Consider the following 23,007-nt stretch of genomic DNA (forward strand, 5'->3'; position numbering starts at 1 on the left):
GACCTAGGGGAGAGAGAAAGAGAGGCAACTCTGAGTGGGACCACGAACCGCGCCAAGCTAGGTGGACGAACCTCTGCGCGCCGCTGGGCCTCCGCTCCGCAGGAAGTGCCGCTGCCGCTCAGCCCTCTGGGAAATGCGGGCGGCCACGTCCCCGAGTGCCGGGGGGAGGGGCTGCCCCCGGTCCCTGAATCCAGCCATCTGAGGTTCAATAACGGGGCGGCCGATCAGTGAGTTAATACAGGATCCGTGGCTTAATAAAGGATCAGTGGGTTGTAGGGTCAATAACGGATCAGTGGGTTTACAAAGTATCAGTAGGTTGTAGGTAGCTAGAGGGGTAGGTGCAGAGCGAGGTGACCAGGTAGCTAGAGGGGTGGGTATAGAGCGTGGTGACCAGGTAGTTAGAGGGGTGGGTGTAGAGCGTGGTGACCAGGTAGCTAGAGGGGTGGGTATAGAGCGTGGTGACCAGGTAGTTAGAGGGGTGGGTGTAGAGCGTGGTGACCAGGTGGGTAGAGGGGTGGGTGCAGAGCGAGGTGACCAGGTGGGTAGAGGGGTAGGTGCAGAGCGAGGTGACCAGGTAGCTAGAGGGGTGGGTGCAGAGCGAGGTGACCAGGTGGGTAGAGGGGTAGGTGCAGAGCGAGGTGACCAGGTAGCTAGAGGGGTGGGTGCAGAGCGAGGTGACCAGGTGGGTAGAGGGGTAGGTGTAGAGCGTGGTGACCAGGTAGCTAGAGGGGTGGGTGCAGAGCGAGGTGACCAGGTGGGTAGAGGGGTAGGTGTAGAGCGTGGTGACCAGGTAGCTAGAGGGGTGAATGTAGAACGTGGTGACCAGGTGGGTAGAGCGGTGGGTGTAGAACGAGGTGACCAGGTAGCTAGAGGGGTAGGTGCAGAGCGTGGTGACCAGGTAGCTAGAGGGGTAGGTGCAGAGCGTGGTGACCAGGTAGCTAGAGGGGTGGGTGTAGAGCGTGGTGACCAGGTAGCTAGAGGGGTGGGTGTAGAGCATGGTGACCAGGTGGGTAGAGGGGTGGGTGTAGAGCATGGTGACCAGGTGGGTAGAGGGGTGGGTGTAGAGCGAGGTGACCAGGTAGCTAGAGGGGTAGGTGTAGAGCGTGGTGGCCAGGTGGGTAGAGGGGTGGGTGTAGAGCGTGGTGACCAGGTAGCTAGAGGGGTGGGTGTAGAGCGAGGTGATCAGGTGGGTAGAGGGGTGGGTGTAGAGCATGGTGACCAGGTGGGTAGAGGGGTGGGTGTAGAGCGAGGTGACCAGGTAGCTAGAGGGGTGGGTGTAGAGCGAGGTGACCAGGTGGGTAGAGGGGTAGGTGCAGAGCGAGGTGACCAGGTGGGTAGAAGGGTAGGTGCAGAGCGAGGTGACCAGGTAGCTAGAGGGGTGGGTGCAGAGCGAGGTGACCAGGTGGGTAGAGGGGTAGGTGTAGAGCGAGGTGACCAGGTGGGTAGAGGGGTAGGTGTAGAGCGAGGTGACCAGGTGGGTAGAGGGGTAGGTGCAGAGCGAGGTAACCAGGTAGCTAGAGGGGTGGGTGCAGAGCGAGGTGACCAGGTGGGTAGAGGGGTAGGTGTAGAGCGTGGTGACCAGGTAGCTAGAGGGGTGGGTGCAGAGCGAGGTGACCAGGTGGGTAGAGGGGTAGGTGTAGAGCGTGGTGACCAGGTAGCTAGAGGGGTGAGTGTAGAACGTGGTGACCAGGTGGGTAGAGCGGTGGGTGTAGAGCGAGGTGACCAGGTAGCTAGAGGGGTAGGTGCAGAGCGTGGTGACCAGGTAGCTAGAGGGGTAGGTGTAGAGCGTGGTGGCCAGGTGGGTAGAGGGGTGGGTGTAGAGCGAGGTGACCAGGTAGCTAGAGGGGTAGGTGTAGAGCGTGGTGGCCAGGTGGGTAGAGGGGTGGGTGTAGAGCGTGGTGACCAGGTAGCTAGAGGGATGGGTGTAGAGCGAGGTGATCAGGTGGGTAGAGGGGTGGGTGTAGAGCATGGTGACCAGGTGGGTAGAGGGGTGGGTGTAGAGCGAGGTGACCAGGTAGCTAGAGGGGTGGGTGTAGAGCGTGGTGACCAGGTAGCTAGAGGGGTGAGTGTAGAGCGAGGTGACCAGGTAGCTAGAGGGGTAGGTGTAGAGTGTGGTGGCCAGGTAGCTAGAGGGGTGGGTGTAGAGCGAGGTGACCAGGTGGGTGACCAGGTGGGTGACCAGGTAGGTGACCAGGTGGGTGACCAGGTGGGTGACCAGGTGGGTGACCAGGTGGATGACCAGGTGGGTGACCAGGTAGGTGACCAGGTGGGTGACCAGGTGGGTGGTTACCTGTGCATCACAGAGCTTCTTTTCCAGGCCGAGGACCTCGAGGCTCCACATTCGCACTGGGACGCTGCACGCAGACAAAGCGGCCCCAGGAGGATCACATGGGTGGTCGGGACAAGTGCTTAAGAGCCACCCACCCACGCACCCACCTACGCACCCACCCACCCACGCACGCACGCACCCACCCACGCACTCACCCACCCACCCACGCACCTACCCACACACGCACCTACCCACACACGCACCCACCCACCCAACCACGCACGCACCCACTCTTCTTGGCTGCCCATCGAAGACGATGATTTGCAAACAGACGGTACTTTTACTCAATTCAGTCGATTGAGCCGAGGGAGTTATGTGACAGGCTTATGATGGCCTTGCCTGACCCCGGCCTCCACGTTGAAGGGCTCTGATTGAGGCCCACCAAAAGCACCACTCTGGCACGTATTCCTTCATGGACCTGTTTTAGAATGCTCAAAAACTTGGGAGGCACCCCAAGTTTGGTGAGCTGCTGCCAGATTATCTCACGGTCCATGGTGTCGAATGCTTTGCTGAGGTCGATAAAAGCCATGAAGAGGTCTTTGTTTGGCTCTCGGCATTTTTCCTGCAGTTGCTTTGCCACAGAGATCATGTCGGTGGTGCTCCTGCCTTTCCTGAAGCCGCACCCGGATCATTAACCTGGCGAGGACCTTCCGACGACTGAAAGGAAGATCACTCTGCTGTTGCCGCAAGCCGCGTCGTCACCCTTCTTCTTGTAGAAAACTACAATATTTGCATCTGTGGTTGTCCCACCTGATGACGGACGCTTGTGTTGTGCCCGAAACGTCGCGATTTATTTTATTTTATACCTACGTGACTTTACCGAAAGAACCAAAGAGTATGGATCCCTGCAGTCATGAAAACCTCGAATCTAGATTAATATTTGCATCCTTCCATTCCTGCAGGATGGTTTCAGACAGCGAGCTGGACTTCATGAGAAGGTGCAAGCGGCAATGGAGGAAGTATCTCCCGTGCTTCAGGATCTCAGCGGGGATCCCGATGGGTCCAGCACTTTGTTGTTTTTCAGGCCTTTGAGCACCTGGTGGACCTCAGAAAATTGTGGTGGGGTGTCGAGTGCATGAATGGGTGGGATATCTGGGAGTGTGTAGTGGATGAGCGAGTCTGTGGGGTTGGTGTGGTTGAGGAGATTATCAAAGTGTTCCGCCCATCTCTTCAAGATCTTTTGGCGGTCCTTGAAAAGTGTGTTGCCATCAGCAGACCAGACCGGTGTGACGGCTCGTTTTTGGGGGTCATAGAGGGCTTTGATGGCATCACAGAACCCTTGTGTGTTGTTTGCACCCGCAAGACTTTGGATCTCATCTGCCTTTTTGACCAACCAGGTGTCCTCAATGGCACGGACAGCACGCTGGGGGGACTTTGCTTTGGCCCTGGAGACCAGAGAATTGAAGAGTGGGGGAGTGTGGTTGGGACAGGACGGCTTTGTGAGCTTTGTGTGGATATCTGCAGCGTTCTCGTTGAACCGGTCGTGGCGATGCTTCTTGGTGTCCCAAGAAGCAGAGGCTGCCTCGAGGATGGCTGTGCGCAACTCAGTCCATGCGTAAAGACAGCACAGGGGACTGGCGGGCACAGGGGGTAATGACAGAGATAGCCAGGGGAACGATCTGGGGTCTACGAGAAGGATTAGTGGGTTAATAAAGAAGTAGATTAATAAAGGATCGATGGGTTAATAAATTATCAGTGGGATAATAAAGGATCAGAGAATAGGGGCTGTGGCCAAGTGATAGGTGCGGATCAGGGATCGAGAGCCATCGAGAGGGTTCGAGAGTAGCGGGAGTGGCCAAGGGTCAAGGGAGATGACCACGCTGGGGTTAAAAGCGTTCGAGAGGAGAGGCTGGGGGCTGCTGCTGAAGTCGGGGGTCTTCGCCCGTCAAGCGAACGCGTCTTCACTAAAGAACCATCAAAAAGCATGTCGTGTTGGGTCGGAGTCCGGGGAGTTTGGTGGAGACGCCGCAGGTTGTTAGCGACAGCTGGATTGTTGAGGGCATTGCAGTTCAGACGCTTATTTGGGGGCCTCCCTTGGATGGCGTTGACGGATCTCAACGCGGAGCTTGGCTTTGATCATACGGTGACGAGTCCGGCATTCCGCACCACGCATGGCTCGGGGGTCACTAGCACCTGCTTTTGGTCGCACTGACGGACGATGATGCAATCTAGCAGGTGCCAGTGTTTTAAGCGTGGGTCTTGCCATGAGTTCTTGTGTTTGTTTTTCAACTGGAACAGGGTGTTGGATATCCCTAGACGGTGTTGGGAGCATAGGCAGAGTAGCTGCAGCCCGTTGCTGTTCTGCTGACCCACCCCGTGCTGGCCTCGTACGCGATCACAGGTCTGGTGGTCCGAGCCCACCCTGGCATTGAAGTCTCCCATGAGGAGTGGCTTGTTGATACGCGCCGTGTGTTTCATGGCAGTGTCGAGAGCTTTCAGGAAGGCCTCCTTGGCCTCATTGTCTGCATCCAGTGGAGGCGTAGAACCACTGATGAGCATGGCAGAGCATCCCTCAGCCAAGGGAATGCACCATGTCATCAGCCGCTTACGAATGCCAACAGAAGATTCAGGGATGCGTTGGAGGATTGAGGTTTTCACAGCAAAACCCACTCCATGGAGGCGGCGAGAATCTTGTGGAACACCCTTCCAGAAGAAGGCGTAGCCCTCACCAACCTCTGCGAGAGAGGCTTCTCCACGGAAGCGGGTTTCACCAAGCACCGAGCCACTCATCATCTCGTTCACTCACCCACCCACCCACTCACACACTCAATCAATCACCCACCCACCCACCTACTCACCCTCCCACCGGTTCATCGAATCATTCACTCACCTACCCACCCACCCACCCAACCACCCAACCACCCAACCACCCACTCACACACTCAATCACCCACCCTGCCACTCACCCACCCATCCACTCACCTCTTAGCAGCTGGAGGAAGAGATTTGGGAACCTACAGAGACAGAAACAAAATTGAGAATCTGTCTCTCCATCAGTCTTCCCGCATCTCCCCGAGTCTCCCTGAGTCTCCCCCCATCTCCCCGCGTCTCCCCGCATCTCCTGAGTCTCCCTGCATCTCCCCGAGTCTCCCTGAGTCTCACTGAGTCTCCGAGTTTCCGCGAGTCTCCTTGCGTCTCCCTGCGGTCTCCCCGAGTCTCTGCACATCTTCCCGAGTCTTCCCGAGTCCCCCGAAGTCTCCCCGTGTCTCCCTCCCTTCTCACTCACGGGAGTTGGCTACTTCCTCCTTTCTCTGAGGTTCCTCCCAGCGTGTCTCCCTTCACGTGTGAGAGAGAAAGAGAGAAAAGGAGAGCGACAGAGGAAGAGACAGAAAGACACAGAAACAGACAGAAAGGTATAGAGTGAGAGACAGAGAGAGACAGAGTGAGAGACACAGTGAGAGACAGAGAGAGACAGAGTGAGAGAGAGTGAGAGACAGATTGAGACGGAGACAGACAGAGAGACAGAGAGAGACAGAGAGAGACAGAGAGAAACAAAGAGAGACAAAGAGGGACAGACAGATAGACAGACAGAGAGACAAAGAGACAGAGAAACACAGAGACAGACACAGAGACAGACAGGCAAAGAGGCAGGAGGTTACCGTCACCGGAGCGATGTTCACCACCTCCACACTGAGCCAGTTCTCTGTTGAGAGGTAGAATTCAGGCCCAGCCAGAGGCTCCCTCAGGCGAGCAACCACCTCCAACTTGCCTCCAGTGGGCTTCCTGCCGTCCATCATCTACAACATCAACATCATCATCTACAACATCATCGTCATCTACATCATCATCACCTACATCAACATCATCATCATCTACAACATCAACATCCAGCACATCATCATCATCATCTACAACATCATCATCTGCAACATCAACATCATCTACATCATCATCATAGACATCTACATCATCATCACCTACATCAACATTAACCACATTATCATCTACGTCATCTACATCATCTACAACATCATCGTCATCTACATCATCATAACCTACACCATCAACATCCAGCACATCATCATCTACAACATCATCACCTACAACATCAACATCATCAACATCATCTACATCATCATCAGACATCTACATCATCATCACCTACAACATCAACATCAACCACATCATCATCATCATCTACATCATAATCATAGTCATCTACATCATCATCACCTACATCAACCACATCATCACGTACACCATCATCATCTACGTCCACAACATCATCATCATCATGTACACCATCATCATCAACCACTTCATCGTCAACATCATCTTCAACAACATCATCAACACCATCAGCATCAACAGCATCTACATTATGAAATGACCATCTACGTCGTCCATCATCAACATCATCATGAACATCTACATTGTGATCTACATAATCAGCATCTACACCATCATCATCATCAGCATCATCATCATCAACATCATCTACAATATCATCACCAACATCAACATCACCATAACCGTTATCTACATCATTACTATCATCACCTTCTGCATGGTGGTTGTGGTGATGGTTGTGGTTGATAATGGTAGTGGTGGTAGTGGTAGGTGTAGTGGTGGTAGTGGTAGTTGTAGTGGTTGGTAGTGGTGGTTGGTATTGGTTTTATTGTGGTTGTGGTTGGTAGTGGTTATGCTCGTGGTAGTGGTGGCGGTAGTTGTTGTATAGAGGTGGTAGTGGTTATGATAGTGGTAGTTGTGGTAGTTGTTGACAGTGGTAGTGGTGGTTGTGGTGGTTGTTGACAGTGGTTGTGGTAGTTGTTGACAGTGGTGGTGGTGGTTGTGGTGGTTGTTGACAGTGGTAGTGGTGGTTGTGGTGGTTATTTACAGTGGTTGTGGTGGTTGTGGTAGTTGTTGACAGTGGTGGTGGTTGTGGTGGTTGTTGACTACCTCCAGGATGGCTCTGACGTGACTCTGAGTCTCCAGTTTCTCGAGTCGGAACGAAGCCCAGGCCACCAAGTCAGACTTCAACAACCTACAGCACCACAACCACAACCACCACCACCACTATACAATAACCTGTACCACAACCACCACAACCACTACCACCACTATACAACAACCTGTACCACAACCACCACAACCATTACCACCACTATACAACCACCAAAACCACCAATCTCTGAGAAAGAGTCGCTGTGTCTCTCCTCATCTCTCTTTGTCTCTGTCTCTCTCTACGTGTCTCCAGAGGTCGCAAACGGGTTTTGATTCCTTACCCGTACCCATACCCGGCTGCACCAGGGTCACAAGCGGGTACCCGTACCCGATACCCGGCCGGGTATCGGGTAGGGTACGGGTATCGGGTACCCGATTGCGACCTCTACGTGTCTCTCTCACCATGTGTCTGTCTCTGTCTCACCTCTTGTGGTACAGCTCCAGACGGATCCCCTTGGAGGAGATGGCGCGTCTGAATGTGCGGTTCGTGCGCACGATACTCAGCTTGAACTCGGCGTTGTAGACTGCAGACAAATACACGGAGAGAGACGCGGGGAGAGAGAAACATGGGGAAACACGGGGAGAGAGACAGAGAGAGACAGACATGGCGGAGATAGACGGGGAGAGAAACATGGGAGAGAGAGACACGGGGAGAGAGAGACACGCGGAGAGAGATGTAGGAAGAGAGAGACACTGGGACAGAGAGACACGGGGAGAGAGACACGGGGAGAGAGACACGGGGAAAGAGACACGGGGAGAGAGACACGGGGAGAGAGAAACATGGGGAGAGAGACACGGGGAGAGAGACACACTGGAAGAGAGAGACATGGAAGAGAGAGACACGGGGAGACGGAAAGAGACACGGGGAGAGAGAGACACGGGGAGAGAGACACGGGGAGAGAGACGAAGGAAGAGAGAGACACGGGGAGAGAGAGACACGGGGAGAGAGAGACACGGGGAGATGGAGAGAGTCTCACCAGGGTTGCAGGAGTTCTTGACTGATTGAGTCTTGTCAGTTTGTGGTTGATCCTGAAACCACAACAATTACCACTCAACCACTACCTCCACTCAACCACTACTACCACCACCACCACTCAACCACTACCACCACTCAACCACTACCACCACTACTACCACCACTACTACCATGGTGATGGTAGTAGTGGTGGTAGTGGTGATGATGGTGATGGTAGCGATGGTGGTGATGATGCTACTGATGGTGATGGTGGAAGTGATGGTGGTGATAATGGTGGTAGTGATGATGATGGTGATGATAGTGATGATGGTGGTAGTGATGGTAAAGATGATGGTAGTGATGATGGTGGTAGTGATGGTAGAGATGATGGTAGTGATGATGGTGATGATGGTTGTGATGATGATGGTGATGATGGTGATGATGGTGGTGATGGTGGTGATGATGGTGATGGTGATGATGGTGGTGATGGTGGTGATGATGGTGATGGGGCTACTCACAGAGGTGGGGAACGGAAACTCAAATTTAATGAAGGAGTTGAGATCCCCCTGGGAGTATCCTGCAGTACACGCATACAGTAAACACTGTACAATGCACAGGTGATGTACACAGTACACACTGTATATTGTACACAGTTTCAAACAGCACGCTGTGTACTGTGCACACGTGCATGTGGAGTGGGTAGAATGGAGAGCGAGACTTCAATAGAGGCAACACGTTTATCATAGTGAAGTATGGGAATTGACGGCAGGAACTTCTTGACGGGTAACACACTTTTATTAAATCCTTTAGGTATCACAATACAACGTGTGGTCTCTCTTCTTCCTCCGACACACTCCACTAATCTCGTGTAAGCTCTAGGCCTCTGGCTACACCCGATACACTTGACTCGTGTAGACCCTATGCCTCTGGCTACACACAATATACTCGACTCGTGTAAGCCCTATGCCTCTGGCTACACAATACACTCGACTCGTGTAGACCTATGGCTACACCCACTACACTCGCCTCTGGGTTACACAGAGTCCCGGTCCCCTTAGGACAGCGGGGCTAGGTACCGCAGGGCTCTAGGTCTTCATCCCCGTCTTCCTTCTTCGCTGGTTACACACTGCCCTTACGCCTGTGTGCATCCCCTTTTATAGCCCCTGCTCACGAGGGACGGAGCTGATGCGGCGTCGACGTGAGCGTCGTTCCTTAATGACCCAATCACGACGCACTCTCTCTCAGCGCGTCACCGCCCACAGCCAATCGGTACCCCGTAACCCACGACCCCGCGCTGACCCCTGATCCTCCACCGTCAGCGCGCGTCACCACCTACACAGCCAATCATCACGCACTGTGCATACGATCCTTAATCCCAGCGCGTATCACCTCTACATCACCCCCTCCCACATAGCTTGCAGCCGGCCCGGCTGTTAACCTACAACACAACATAACGCAACGCAGTAATAAAGAACTCCACATCCCAGTGTGCCCCGTAACACAACAACAACAACATAACACAACCTTAAATATGAAGCAATATACAGCCCGACGAACAACACAATAAAAGCGAACACCGTAAAACGAACGCGCCAAGTGTCACTGTGACCCACGCAGTGCCGAGGCGCTCCGGCTGCCTCGACTCCGCACGTGGTAGGTTACACAAAGTAGCGCGACCTAGCGCGAGTCCGTCTGGCCGGTCCGTCGTATGGAACGGGACGTTGGCGACCGTCCGGTGTCTCCGGCAGCTCTAGACGGCACGGGTCGGGCCTGGAAGGACCGGCCCCGCCGTGAAGATCCGGCCGCCGGTGGTCGGCAGCAGTCAGTTCCGAGACACCTGGGAGCGGATCAGGCGGAGACATGTGAGGAGCAGGCAAGGACAATTCCCTCTCAGGGTCGTCGGTCACGTCACATGCTCGGCCCTCACGACACAAGGGGAGGCCATACGGAGGCGAGAACGGTTTCAGTCGGGAGGGGTGGACGTACCAACGGCGTTTCCCCCATTTTATCTGAACGCACTGGGGGCGTGCCACCCGCACGACCTCCACGGGTCCCCGCCACGGCTTCAACAATTTAGGCGACGTGGCCAAAGGTGCCTGAGGGCAATGCAGCCAGGCCTTGTCACCTGGTTCCCAATTGTGCACGGACACCTTCCGTGCCCGCAACCGCTCGTTCGCAATTTGGCGAGCCCGCGAATTAAGCCGTGCGGCCTCCCTTGCCTCTGTCAGTTTATGAATATTAAATTTAATATGCTCTGCCAATTTAGAATTAGTTCGTGGTGCGGGCAGACCCAGCTGCGTTTCCATGGGCGGGTCGGCTTCCTGACCGTACATTAGAAAAAACGGGGAAAACCCCGTAGCTGCATGGGGGGCCATTCTATACGCGGCAAGGACCCCAGGGACCTGCAGGTCCCAATCAACATGCGACTCACACACCTGCTGGCACAGCATAGAGGTCAATGTCCTGTTAAGCCTCTCCACCATCCCGTCCGTCTGCGGGTGGTACGGGGAGGTACGCACCTTTTTGGTACCCAACAGGTCGCACACCTCCTGCAGTAATTTACTCGAAAAATTTTTCCCTTGGTCAGTCAGCAAGCGTTCGGGAGCCCCCTTGTCCAGGACGTAGCCCTGGACAAAGGCGTCCGTCACAGCCGCCGCCGACTGGTTGGCGAGTGGCCACGCCATAGGCCACCGGGTAAAATATTCGACCCCCACCAACAGGTACTTATTACCCCTAGGCGTGACCGGAAAGGGCCCCAGAATATCGAGTGCAACGAGCTCGTTAGTGCGCGAGACCTGAATAGATTGCAGCGGTGGATTAGCTGCCACGGGCGGTGGTTTCCGTCTGGCGCACTCAACACAACCCTTCAGAATATTCACCACGTCACCCCCCATTCCCGGCCAATAATAGTCACGCTGAAGCAGGGCAAGCGTTTTGTTAACTCCCAAATGCAAGAGGCGTTCGTGTGCGGCCAAGACAACCTTCCCCCTCACAGCAGAAGGCACCACAATCGCATGCCGTCGGGACAAACTGTCCCATCTCATCAACAGGCCCTGCTTAAGCACGTAGGAGCCAGTTCGGTCGTGGCTACCTTCGGAACCCTCCGTCTTTCGGCGCAATGTCAGCAGAGAGCTGTCCGCCATTTGGAGACGGCCCCACTCAATCAACGACAGTGAGAGCAGCGAGTCCTGACCCCCTGGGGTAGCGGGACCATCCCCAATTGGTGTGCTCGCGGTCGCAACCAACGCCTCCCTACCTTCCGTAACCGGAGGTTTACAGCGCGCCGATCCCGATAAGCACGCACATTTGTGACAAGGCAACAACCGCGACAGGGCATCGGCATTCGTGTGTCGCAACCCTTTACGGTACGTAGTCGTGAACTGATAGTCCTGGAGGACTTCCAACCACCGCGACAATTGGCCCGAGGGCTGGGCAACCCGTAATGAATACTGGAGCGCCGCATGGTCCGTCCGGACCGTGAAATGATGACCATAGAGATATGGCCTGAATTGTTGTACAAAAAAAACAATGGCAAGTAGTTCACGACGGGTGACGCAGTAGCGCTGCTCTGCCGGCGACAACACCCTGCTACCATAGGCGACCACCCGTTCGACCCCTCCAACGACTTGGGACAGCACTCCCCCAATGCCCGTGTTGCTAGCATCCGTGTCTAGCAAGAAGGGACTCTCAAAGTCCGGATAGCACAAGGGTGGGGCCCTTACCAAGGCGTCCCGGAGGGAGCAGAATGCAGCCTCCTCCTCCGGTCCCCACCGGAACTTCACTCCTTTTGCCGTTAGAGCGTGCAAGGGCTTTGCAATGGTGGCGAAGTGCTCAACGAATCGGCGATAATACGAAGCAAAACCGATGAAACTGCGCACGTCTGACACTGACGTGGGCGTCGGCCACGAACTGACACAGTCCGTCTTCGCAGGATCGGTAGAAATCCCCGAAGAGTCGACAATGTGACCCAAGTACCTCACGGATTTACGAAAAAGATGGCATTTGGCCGGTTTAAACTTTAATTTAGCCGATCGCATTCGCAAGAACACCCCTCTCAATCGCTGGAGGTGTTCTTCGAACGTTTTACCGAAAACAATGACATCGTCAAGGTAAATGAGGCACGTCTCCCACTGCAAGCCCGACAAAACCAATTCCATAAGACGCTGAAACGTCGCAGGAGAGGAGTGAAGTCCCATGGGTAACCGGTTAAACTGAAACAGGCCCCCTGGAGTCCGGAATGCAGTCTTAGGCTTAGACTCCTCGTCGAGTGGCAACTGCCAAAATCCGGACAATAAATCAAGAGTCGAAAAGTATCGCGCACCGGACAATGCGTCGAGAGACTCGTCCATCCTGGGGAGCGGATACGCGTCGGCCACCGAGATCTTATTCAGGCGGCGGAAATCGACGCAAAATCGCAGGGACCCGTCCTGCTTTTTAACGAGCACAATAGGTGCTCCCCAAGGACTGGAAGAAGGCGAAATAATGTCGGCTTCCAGCATATCGTTAACTGCCGACTGAACATGTTCCTTCTCAGCAGGACTCAGTCGGAAGGGATTTTGCCTGACCGGTGCCGCATCGCCCGTTTCAATGTGGTGGCGTAGCAGGTCCGTGCATCTGATATCATACTTATGTTTACTGAAGACATCCGAAAATTCAATCAGCAACCCGCGCAACGCACCCAACTGTAGCGCTGACAAATCGTCAGAGTCCGCGCACAGCATATCAATCCAATCTAGGTCCTCCTTTGATGGTACGCTATTCGTGGGGCTCGGATCAGCCTGCGCAACCAGCCTCTCCTCCGCAGGGACCCGTGCCGCGTGAGCCAGCACGGTGCCCTGCTGAATGACGGCCGGCCGCGCCCCAGCGTTTAAAACCATGACAAACGGATCCCTGTCTGCCCCAACCAAAGTGTGAGCCACCGATAAATCGAGACCTCCAACAGCCCTATTAGAAGGACCCAGAAGCATGGCCTGTTCCGAGGCCTCCTTCCCCCATGGCTTCCGTAACCGGAGGGGAATCAACATTTGTGAACCCGGGGGCACGTGCACGGTCTGTGTTGCTAACGCCTGAATGGTAGCGCACGCCGTCCAAATTACATTAGGGCTCGTCAAAAATGAAATACGGCGACCCGATGGTAGTTCAATGCAACGCTGATCAATGAGAATTTTGATGGGCATTTTCGCCAAAAAATCAGTGCCCAATAGGCAAGGAACCGCCAGGGAAGATGAAACGAAAACGGGTCCCGACAATTTGATATCACCAATGCAAATGGACGCCCTAATCTGACCGATAATGCCCAACGATTCCCCGTTTGCGGCGTAAAATGGCACATCCACCGGAAGAAGCGGACGACATTGTACCGGGAGAATATTATAAATGAGATCCGAAATAATAGTCGCCGATGCCCCCGTGTCCACTAACACCCTGACCTCGACCCCATCAATCGATCCGGTAACGACGGATGAACCCGCTGAGGCAGCCACTATTCTGTGCCCCAATTCCGACCATTTAATGTCTCCCCGGTCCCGGCCGAACCCCCCTCTCCGAACCGAATCCCCGAACTCTACTCGGCTCTCCCTCGTCGCAACGCGACGACCCATACGTGTCGAGTATGCGGGCCAAGCATGTGAGGTGCCGCGACTTGCCGGGGTTTGCAGTGATGACTTGGGGCCTTGGTCGTCGTCCAGCCGAGGTCCCATGGCGCGCTGACGTGGGGCGCGGCAACCGGAGGCCACGTGGCCACGAAGGCCGCAGTTATAGCAGGTGATGACAGTAGTCGGAGATCTCGGTTGCTCCAGCTTGCGGGCCGCTCGCAGAGGCGAACGACCCCCCGACCTCCAGTCCCCCGCTCGTCCCGCGATGAACGCGTCCTCTCGTGGGCTGACGACTTGGGGCACGGTGTCAACCGGACCCGGAGTTGAGGCCACGGCAGCGTTGCAGACGACCCCCTGCTTTCGTTGAAGGACCTCGTGCGCTTGCATGCTCGTGGCGACCCGTAATGAAGAAATATCGGTGTCGTCGGCCGTGTTGATGGGGACCCCCAGGTCCTGCGCCAACTTGAGCAGCTGCTCCAAAACCATCGCATCTTGGCCCTCCTCGTCCATACGAGGGAACGCGGCGTCAGCGAGAGCGAGCAACGCCGTGCGGTAGGCGAGCACGGTCTCCGTGTCCGCCTTCCGTCTTGCGTAGAAATGATGGCGGCACGCCGAGGGAGGACCGTAGACTTTGGCCATGAGAGCCAGCGCATCCTTGAGCGTGGAGCGGTCCGACCTGCGTGCGGACGTGAAGGCCGCGAGCGCGTTGTCGTCCAGCATGGCAGGCAGTGCCCGCAGTGCCGTAGCGTCGGACCAGGCGGACATCTCTTGATGCGCCAAAAATCTGCGCTGAAATTGGCTCCAATCCCCGCCTTCCGCCTTGAATGCTGACAACGTGGGAAGGCGCTGCTGAAAGATAAAGTCGTCCTCCTCCTCGTGCTTCCTCTCTGCCCCCCCGTCGGTGTGTAAGATGGCGGCCCCAGTGGCGGGTGTGTGATGGCGGTCCGCCGCGCGCGTTGGTGACGTCAGCGGCCGCGCATGGAGAACCGCTGCCACGTGGTGATGGCCGTTCCCGCCAAAAGTTGGAGCGGATGAAATGGCGGGAATCGCCAAATCGTTTTGGCGGGAATCTGCAGGGCGACCCTGTAGCACGTCGGCCGCCGTCCCCGCTCCTCCCGACGAGCTGATCTCCGCCAAGATGGACGCGGCGGTGAGCAGCAGCTCCGCCAGACGGGAGTGTGCCTCGCGAAGCACGGTGTCAGTCCCCCGTCGCTCGACCGGCGCCGTCGGTGGATCCTGCCCCGTGGGCAGCTCCTCTTCCTCACCCCCTGATGCCCGCTGGCCCGCGTCGTCGAGGTTGTCCTCGTGGTCAATCCCGTGGGTCCGACGGTTCCTCCTTGTATCCATGCTTGGAGGACCGTTTCACTTCTGACGCCAGTTGAAGTATGGGAATTGACGGCAGGAACTTCTTGACGGGTAACACACTTTTATTAAATCCTTTAGGTATCACAATACAACGTGTGGTCTCTCTTCTTCCTCCGACACACTCCACTAATCTCGTGTAAGCTCTAGGCCTCTGGCTACACCCGATACACTTGACTCGTGTAGACCCTATGCCTCTGGCTACACACAATATACTCGACTCGTGTAAGCCCTATGCCTCTGGCTACACAATACACTCGACTCGTGTAGACCTATGGCTACACCCACTACACTCGCCTCTGGGTTACACAGAGTCCCGGTCCCCTTAGGACAGCGGGGCTAGGTACCGCAGGGCTCTAGGTCTTCATCCCCGTCTTCCTTCTTCGCTGGTTACACACTGCCCTTACGCCTGTGTGCATCCCCTTTTATAGCCCCTGCTCACGAGGGACGGAGCTGATGCGGCGTCGACGTGAGCGTCGTTCCTTAATGACCCAATCACGACGCACTCTCTCTCAGCGCGTCACCGCCCACAGCCAATCGGTACCCCGTAACCCACGACCCCGCGCTGACCCCTGATCCTCCACCGTCAGCGCGCGTCACCACCTACACAGCCAATCATCACGCACTGTGCATACGATCCTTAATCCCAGCGCGTATCACCTCTACAATAGCAAGGGTAACCTTAACACGAAGGGGTAACGGCCCCTTTCACCCGATACTCTACGGAGGTCTGTCCTCCGGGCTAACGCTCCTCACACTGGGGAGGCTGACGTCGACCTGACCCTGGCTGGGGTCCGGGTCTCGTCTTCAAGCTCCTCTTCAGGGTGACGGCTTCGGGTCTTCAGGGTGACGGCTTCGGGTCTTCGAGTATACAACAGCAGCCGGACCCGTTCAGGGGTCCGGCTTATAGAGTCAGTCCCGGCTCTCTCCGCCCCCAGCCATTCCCTCCTGCTCGAACCTTCGAGAAGGACCTGGGCTGTGGACACGTCATCCCCCCAGCCCCCTTTTGGGGGTCCTGGGCTCCATACCTCGGGTCACGAGCCCACCCCCCGGGTTCAACCCGAGTGCCACGGCCAGCTCGAGCCGGGCACTCTACCGCCCCCTGGCGTCCTGGGGCAGCCACTACATCCGGGGAGCAGTGGCATCACCCAGTCATGCCACTCCACATGTACTGTATACACAGCGCCCACTGTATACTGTACACACTACATACAGCATGTTGTGTTTAAACTGTATACAAAGAGTACACTATACCGTGGACTGGACTATACCGCAGACTGTACCATACTGCGTGCTACACACAGTATACACGGACAGGATACTTATAATCTTGATTTGAATCTCTCACATTAACATAGCCACTTCCGTGCCCTCTAATCACTCTCATTAACATCATACTAATTTCTCACATTAACGTCATTAGCCCCGGCCACTTCTTTATGACCCTTAGGCTACACCCATTTCAAACCTTTTAAAACAGTCTGCCTCAGCAGCAGACCATGCTTTCCCACCTGACGGACGCTTGTGTTGCGCCCGAAACGTCGTGATTTATTTTATTTTATACCTACGTGACTTTACCGAAAGAACCAAAGAGTATGAGTATATGTATACCACATACACAGTATAAACACAGTACATATACAACATACACATACATACAGTACACGTATATATTGCACACACGTGTACAGTATACACATACAGTATACATACACAGGAGTGGAGATCGCTTTTGGGAGCAGCCTGCAGGACACGCATACTGCATACACACAGTATACAAGTCTCTCTATCCCCGTGTCTCTCTCCCCATGTCTCTGTCTCTCTCTCTCTCAATGTCTCTCTCCCAATGTTTTTCTCCATATATCTCTCCCCATGTCGCTCTCTCTCCGTGTGTCTCTCTCACCGGATGGAGCAGGAAGGTTTATCCCCTTCACGATCAGCAACTCCATCTCCAAGGCGGAGAGGTGAGCATTTATTCTGAAAAACAACAAGAATGTTACTCTATGGTGCAGTGTTGAGTCTATGGGCAGTGTTGAGTCTATGGTGCAGTGTTGAGTCTATGGGCAGTGTTGAGTCTATGGTGCAGTGCTGAGTCTATGGTGCAGTGTTGAGTCTATAGGCAGTATTGAGTCTATGGGCAGTATTGAGTCTATGGGCAGTGTTGAGTCTATGGTGCCATGTTGAGTCTATGGGCAGTGCTGAGTCTATGGACAGTATTGAGTCTATGGGCAGTGTTGAGTCTATGGTGCAGTGTTGAGTCTATGGTGCAGTGTTGAGTCTTTGGTGCAAGTGTTGAGTTTATGGGCAGTGCTGAGTCTATGGGTAGTGTTGGGTCTATGGGCAGTGTTCAGTCTATGGGTAGTGTTGTGTCTATGGGCAGTGTTGAGTCTATGGTGCAGTGTTGTGTCTATGGGCAGTGTTGAGTCTATGGTGCAGTGTTGAGTCTATGGTGCGGTGCTGGGTCTATGGGCAGTATTGAGTCCATGGGCAGTGTTGCGTCTATGGGCAGTGTTGAGTCTATGGTGCGGTGTTGAGTCTATGGTGCAGTGTTGAGTATATGGTGCAGTGTTGAGTCTATGGGCAGTGTTGAGTCTATGGTGCAGTGTTGAGTCTATGGACAGTGTTGAGTCTATGGGCAGTGTTGAGTCTATGGGCAGTGTTGAGTCTATGGGTAGTGTTGAGTCTATGGGTAGTGCTGAGTCTATGGGCAGTGTTGACTCTATGGTGCGGTGCTGAGTCTATGGGCAGTGTTGAGTCTATGGTGCGGTGCTGAGTCTATGGACAGTGTTGAGTCTATGGGCAGTGTTGAGTCTATGGGCAGTGTTGAGTCTATGGGTAGTGTTGAGTCTATGGGCAGTGTTGAGTCTATGGGCAGTGTTGAGTCTATGATGTAGTGTTGAGCCTATGGGCAGTGTTGAGTTCATGGCGCAGTGTTGAGTCTATGGGCAGTGTTGCGTCTATGGGTAGTGTTGAGTCTATGGGCAGTGTTGAGTCTATGGTGCGGTGCTCGGTCTATGGGTAGTGCTGGGTCTATGGGTAGTGTTGAGTCTATGGGCAGTGTTGAGTCTGGGCAGTGTTGAGTCTTTGGTGTCGTGTTGAGTCTATGGGTAGTGTTGAGTCTATGGGTAGTGTTGAGTCTATGGTGCGGTGCTGGGTCTATGGGTAGTGCTGGGTCTATGGGTAGTGTTGAGTCTATGGGCAGTGCTGAGTCTATGGGTAGTGTTGAGTTCATGGCGCAGTGTTGAGTCTATGGTGTGGTGCTGAGTCTATGGCAGGGGTCCTCAAACTACGGCCCGCGGGCCACATGAGGCCCACCGAGGACATTTATCCGGCCCATGGTCACTAATTGGGCTGCGCTTGTGAGCACTAATTGGGCTGCGCTGGTGAGCACTCATTGGGCTGCGCTGGTGAGCACTCATTGGGCTGCGCTGGTGAATGGTTCAATGGGCCAATTGACTGGACTTGCCCCCCAGGCCTAAGACTGCCAGCCCTCCCCTGGCTGCGCTTGACTGGCTCTCCCTCCCTCAGCTCCCTCACTTGCCCCTCGGCTCCACTCCCAGTGATATTCCTGTGTGCTGAGTAAATGATAGAGGGGTAATAACAGAGTGATCTCTGATCTCTGGAGGGGCTGCCTGCTGTTTTCCCGTGCTGGTCAGTGACAGACAGCCGAGGAGTAGGAAACCCAATTTAAATGACAGTAAGTGCATTTATATTCTGATTGCTATTCAGTTGTATGAGGTTATATGTTGTATGTTGTGTAAGCCCCGGTTCATACTGTTGCGATCTCTGAGCAGTGCGAGTTCAGCCATATGCTTGTATGGCTGAACTTGCATTAGATTCGGAAGAAAAAAGGCACATGTGCCTTCTTTTTTCCTGCAGTGGAATCGGATCGCATGGGTCTTCTCCCCCATGCGATCAGATTCCTATGCGAGTTCGCAGATCGCACTGCGATCTGTGAACAAAACTGCAGGTGTAATTAACTTTTTAATGGCACCCGCACCAGTGTGAGCCTGGGGTAAAAGCGGAGTTCCCCCAATCAGACTGCATTGATGGGCAGTGCAGTCTGTATGTCTCTGTGTGGGCAAAGTCATTGCTGGTATATTGTTTTTGTAGCGCTGTATATATATTGGTATTTTACTCATAGCAATTTTGACTCCCTAGGAAACAATGATGTCAAGAAAGAGAAAAATTGACTCGGAGTGTAGGATATTCAAAGAACAGTGGACTTATGATTACTTTTTCATGCAGTACAAGGAAAGAGCTGTGTGTCTGATATACCAGCATATAGTGTCTGTGTTCAAAGAATACAATTTACGTCGACACTATGAAACTCAACATAAAGATAAATATGATTGTTTGGTCGGAGAAGTGAAAAAAGATAAAATATTAAAACTGAAAAATACATTAACAACTCAGCAAAATACTTTTGTGAAGCAGAAGCAGCTAAATATTTCATCACTGCGAGCAAGTTTTCAAGTTGCCAAGCTAATAGCGTGCACTGGCAGACCATTCGTGGAGGGAGAATTTGTTAAATAATGCCTTCTTTCTGTTGCCAAAGAGATGTGTCCAGAGAAGGCCGATTTATTTAGTACAGTGAGTCTTTTATGACCTACAATTACACGGAGGATTGAAGAAATGGGAGACAATTTGCATCAGCATTTGCAAAATTCCACAAAAAAACTTTCCTATTTTTCCTTGGCACTCGACGAAAGCAATGATGTTCGTGATTCTCGCACAACTTCTAATTTTTATTCGTGGGACGAATGACTATTTCGAAGTCACAAAAGAGCTTGCTGCACTGCAAAGCATCAAAGGAACAACTACAGGAGAGGATATCTATGAAAAGGTTTGCCAAACTGTGAATGGTTTGGAGCTGAACTGGGCTAAACTAGCCAGTGTGACAACTAATGGTGCTCCTAGCATGGTGGGGTCTAAGAAAGGAGTAATTGCTCGCATTAACCAAGAGATGGACAAACATAACCATTCTCATCCAATAGCCATACACTGCCTCATCCACCAACAAGCGCTGTGTAGTAAATCACTGAAGTGGGACTCTGTTAACTTCATTAGAGCTCATGCACTAAACCACAGACAATTTCAGGAATTTCTGTCTGAGCTAAATGTTGACTATGAAGATGTTCTGTACCACACAGAAGTCCGTTGGCTGAGTCGAGGGAGAGTTTTGAAACGTTTCTATGACTTACTTCCACAGATTACAGCTTTTCTGCTTTAAAAAACAAAGAAGTACCAGAGCTCAATGATGCAGAATGGAAATGGCACCTTGCCTTTCTGACAGATGTAACAGAGCTACTCAACAGTTTCAATGTGCAACTTCAAGGAAAGGTGAAGCTCATCTGTGATATGCAATCACATGTCAAAGCATTTGAAGTAAAATTAGGCCTCCTCATCAAACAAGTGAAGGAGGAAAACTTCTGCCATCTCCCCACAACTCAAAATCTGTTAGCGGAAAAACCATTGGTTGCATTCCCAAACAAAACATGTGTGGATTCACTGGAAAAATTGCAAAAGGAGTTCCAATATAGATTTAAAGAGCTTCATCTCCATGAACAGGACATACAGCTTTTCCGTAACCCATTTTCTATTGACATTGAAAATGTGGATACAATTTACCAAATGGAACTGGCTGGACTGCAGAATTGTGACTCTCTGAAAGACGCATTCAAGTCAAGCAGCCTTCATAATTTCTATGCATCTCTCCCCTCTGAGACATATCCTCATCTCAGGAACCATGCACTCAAAATGGCAACCATCTTTGGCAGCACTTATGTCTGTGAACAGACTTTTTCCAGAATGAAACATTTGAAATCTCCAACCAGATCTAGACTAACGGATGCACACTTGCATCACTTGTTACGACTAGCAGTGACAAATATGGAACCGGACATTGACCATCTCATTAGCCAAAAGCAGGCCCATAGTTCCCATTGAAATACTGGCAAGTTTGTTGATTTAACTTTACTTGTTCTTCATTTTAAATATTGTATTTGTTCCCGTTTTGTTTCTTCACTTCAAAATAAGATATATGCAGTGTGCATAGGAATTTGTTCATAGTTTTTTTTAACTATAGTCCGGCCCTCCAACGGTCTGAGGGACAGTGAACTGGCCCCCTGTTTAAAAAGCTTGAGGACCCCTGGTCTATGGTGTGGTGCTGAGTCTATGGTGTGGTGCTGAGTCTATGGGCAGTGTTGAGTCTATGGTGCGGTGCTGAGTCTATGGGTAGTGTTAAGTCTATGGCTAGTGTTGTGTCTTTGGGTAGTGTTGAGTCTATGGTGCGGTGTTGAGTCTATGGTGCGGTGTTGAGTCTATGGGTAGTGTTGAGTCTATGGTGCAGTGCTGAGTCTATGGTGCGGTGCTGGGTCTATGGGCAGTGTTGAGTCTATGGTGCAGTGTTGAGTATATGGGTAGTGTTGAGTCTATGGGCAGTGTTGAGTCTATGGGCAGTGCTGAGTCTATGGGGAGTGTTGTGTCTATTGGTAGTGTTGAGTCTATGGTGCGGTGTTGAGTCTATGGGTAGTGCTGAGTCTATGGTGCGGTGTTGAGTCTATGGTGCGGTGCTGAGTCTATGGGTAGTGCTGAGTCTATGGTGCGGTGTTGAGTCTATGGGTAGTGTTGAGTCTATGGGTAGTGTTGAGTCTATGGTGTGGTGCTGGGTCTATGGGCAGTGTTGAGTCTATGGGTAGTGTTGAGTCTATGGGTAGTGTTGAGTCTATGGTGTGCTGCTGGGTGTACGTGCGGTGCCAGGCGGTGGACACACCGGATGGCCCTCATGGTGCGCTTCTCCTGGTGCGACTTAGGCGGAGGCAGGCCCAGGCTGTGGGCCTTGCGCAGGAATTCCAACTGGGTAGCCACCTCATCCTCCATCGCCTCGTACCTAGAAGTGCCCCCAGGGCATCATTCACCACACACACACAGTGCCCCCAAGGCATCAATCACCACACAGTGCCTCCAGGGCATCATTCACCACACACACACACACACAGTGCCCCCAGGGCATCATTCACCACACACACACAGTGCCTTCAGGGCATCATTCACCACACAGTGCCCCCAAGGCATCATTGACCACACAGTGCCTCCAGGGCATCATTGACCACACTATGCCCCCAGGGCATTATTCACCACAGGCGATGTTTACACAGCCACTGCGCCAGGTAACTCATTTTCAACCTTGCGGAGGCCAATGACCAGTTCAGATAATCGTCACCGGTGTTGGCAGCCACGAGCGGGAATCTAACTCGGGTCGCCGGGCTCGTAGCGCAGCGTAGCGTTGACCGCTACACACGTACACGTAACAGACTGCTTTACATGTAACAGAAAATCAAGTAAACTCTATAAACGTCTTGTGAATTAAAAAGCAAAAGTAACGAAATGCAGTATAAATTGTTAACGAATGCGGGAGTTGCGTTGTGGAGACAAAGTGAAGGGCGCCGGCCTACACGAGATGCTGTACGGTGCACATACATGTAACATGCCCGTCACATGCCCGCCACATGCCCGTCACATGCCCGTCACATGCCCGTCACATGCCCGCCACATGCCCGTCACATGCCCGTCACATGCCCGTCAACCCCTTATCAGTGCCCTACCTTATTACAGACCATTCAGACCTTACTGGTCACCCCGTGCCCTTATAAATCTCAACGTTCATCCTACAAAGTCACTATACACTACTCTATACACTACACACTACTCTATACACTACACTACCATACACTACACTACTATACACTACACTATACTACACACTACACTATACACTACTATACACTACACTATACACTACACTACAATACACTACACTA

The 23,007-nt window shown here is 53.0% G+C and overlaps 2 protein-coding genes across 6 annotated transcripts in view; one reads left to right on the forward strand and one right to left on the reverse strand.

Annotated features, from left to right (window-relative positions):
• Nucleotides 1–23,007, forward strand: part of LOC133361317 (zinc finger protein 91-like) — a gene marked incomplete at its 3' end in the record, with an annotated part of 1,159,662 nt that overhangs the window by 395,766 nt on the left and 740,889 nt on the right. The window lies entirely within an intron of this gene.
• The window catches only part of LOC133361257 (coiled-coil and C2 domain-containing protein 1A-like), a 52,871-nt gene that overhangs the window by 2,120 nt on the left and 27,744 nt on the right, over nt 1–23,007 (reverse strand). For 3 of the 5 annotated variants that reach the window (XM_061580160.1, XM_061580162.1, XM_061580159.1), the window contains 10 exons: nt 21,960–22,076; nt 17,088–17,161; nt 8,747–8,805; nt 8,251–8,302; nt 7,698–7,797; nt 7,229–7,313; nt 5,929–6,066; nt 5,252–5,283; nt 2,291–2,354; nt 72–198 (listed from right to left, as the gene is read on the reverse strand). In XM_061580160.1, coding sequence (XP_061436144.1) covers nt 72–198; nt 2,291–2,354; nt 5,252–5,283; nt 5,929–6,066; nt 7,229–7,313; nt 7,698–7,797; nt 8,251–8,302; nt 8,747–8,805; nt 17,088–17,161; nt 21,960–22,076 — 848 coding nt within the window. Of the gene's footprint in view, nt 1–71; nt 199–2,290; nt 2,355–5,251; nt 5,284–5,926; nt 6,067–7,228; nt 7,314–7,697; nt 7,798–8,250; nt 8,303–8,746; nt 8,806–17,087; nt 17,162–21,959; nt 22,077–23,007 lie in introns of those variants that run through there. The other 2 variants (XM_061580161.1, XM_061580163.1) reach the window with 2 other exon arrangements.

The sequence above is a fragment of the Lethenteron reissneri genome, chromosome 72 (genome assembly GCF_015708825.2).
Source record: "Lethenteron reissneri isolate LAM-NWPU_2019-01 chromosome 72, ASM1570882v1, whole genome shotgun sequence".
Classification (NCBI taxonomy): Eukaryota; Metazoa; Chordata; class Hyperoartia; order Petromyzontiformes; family Petromyzontidae; genus Lethenteron; species Lethenteron reissneri.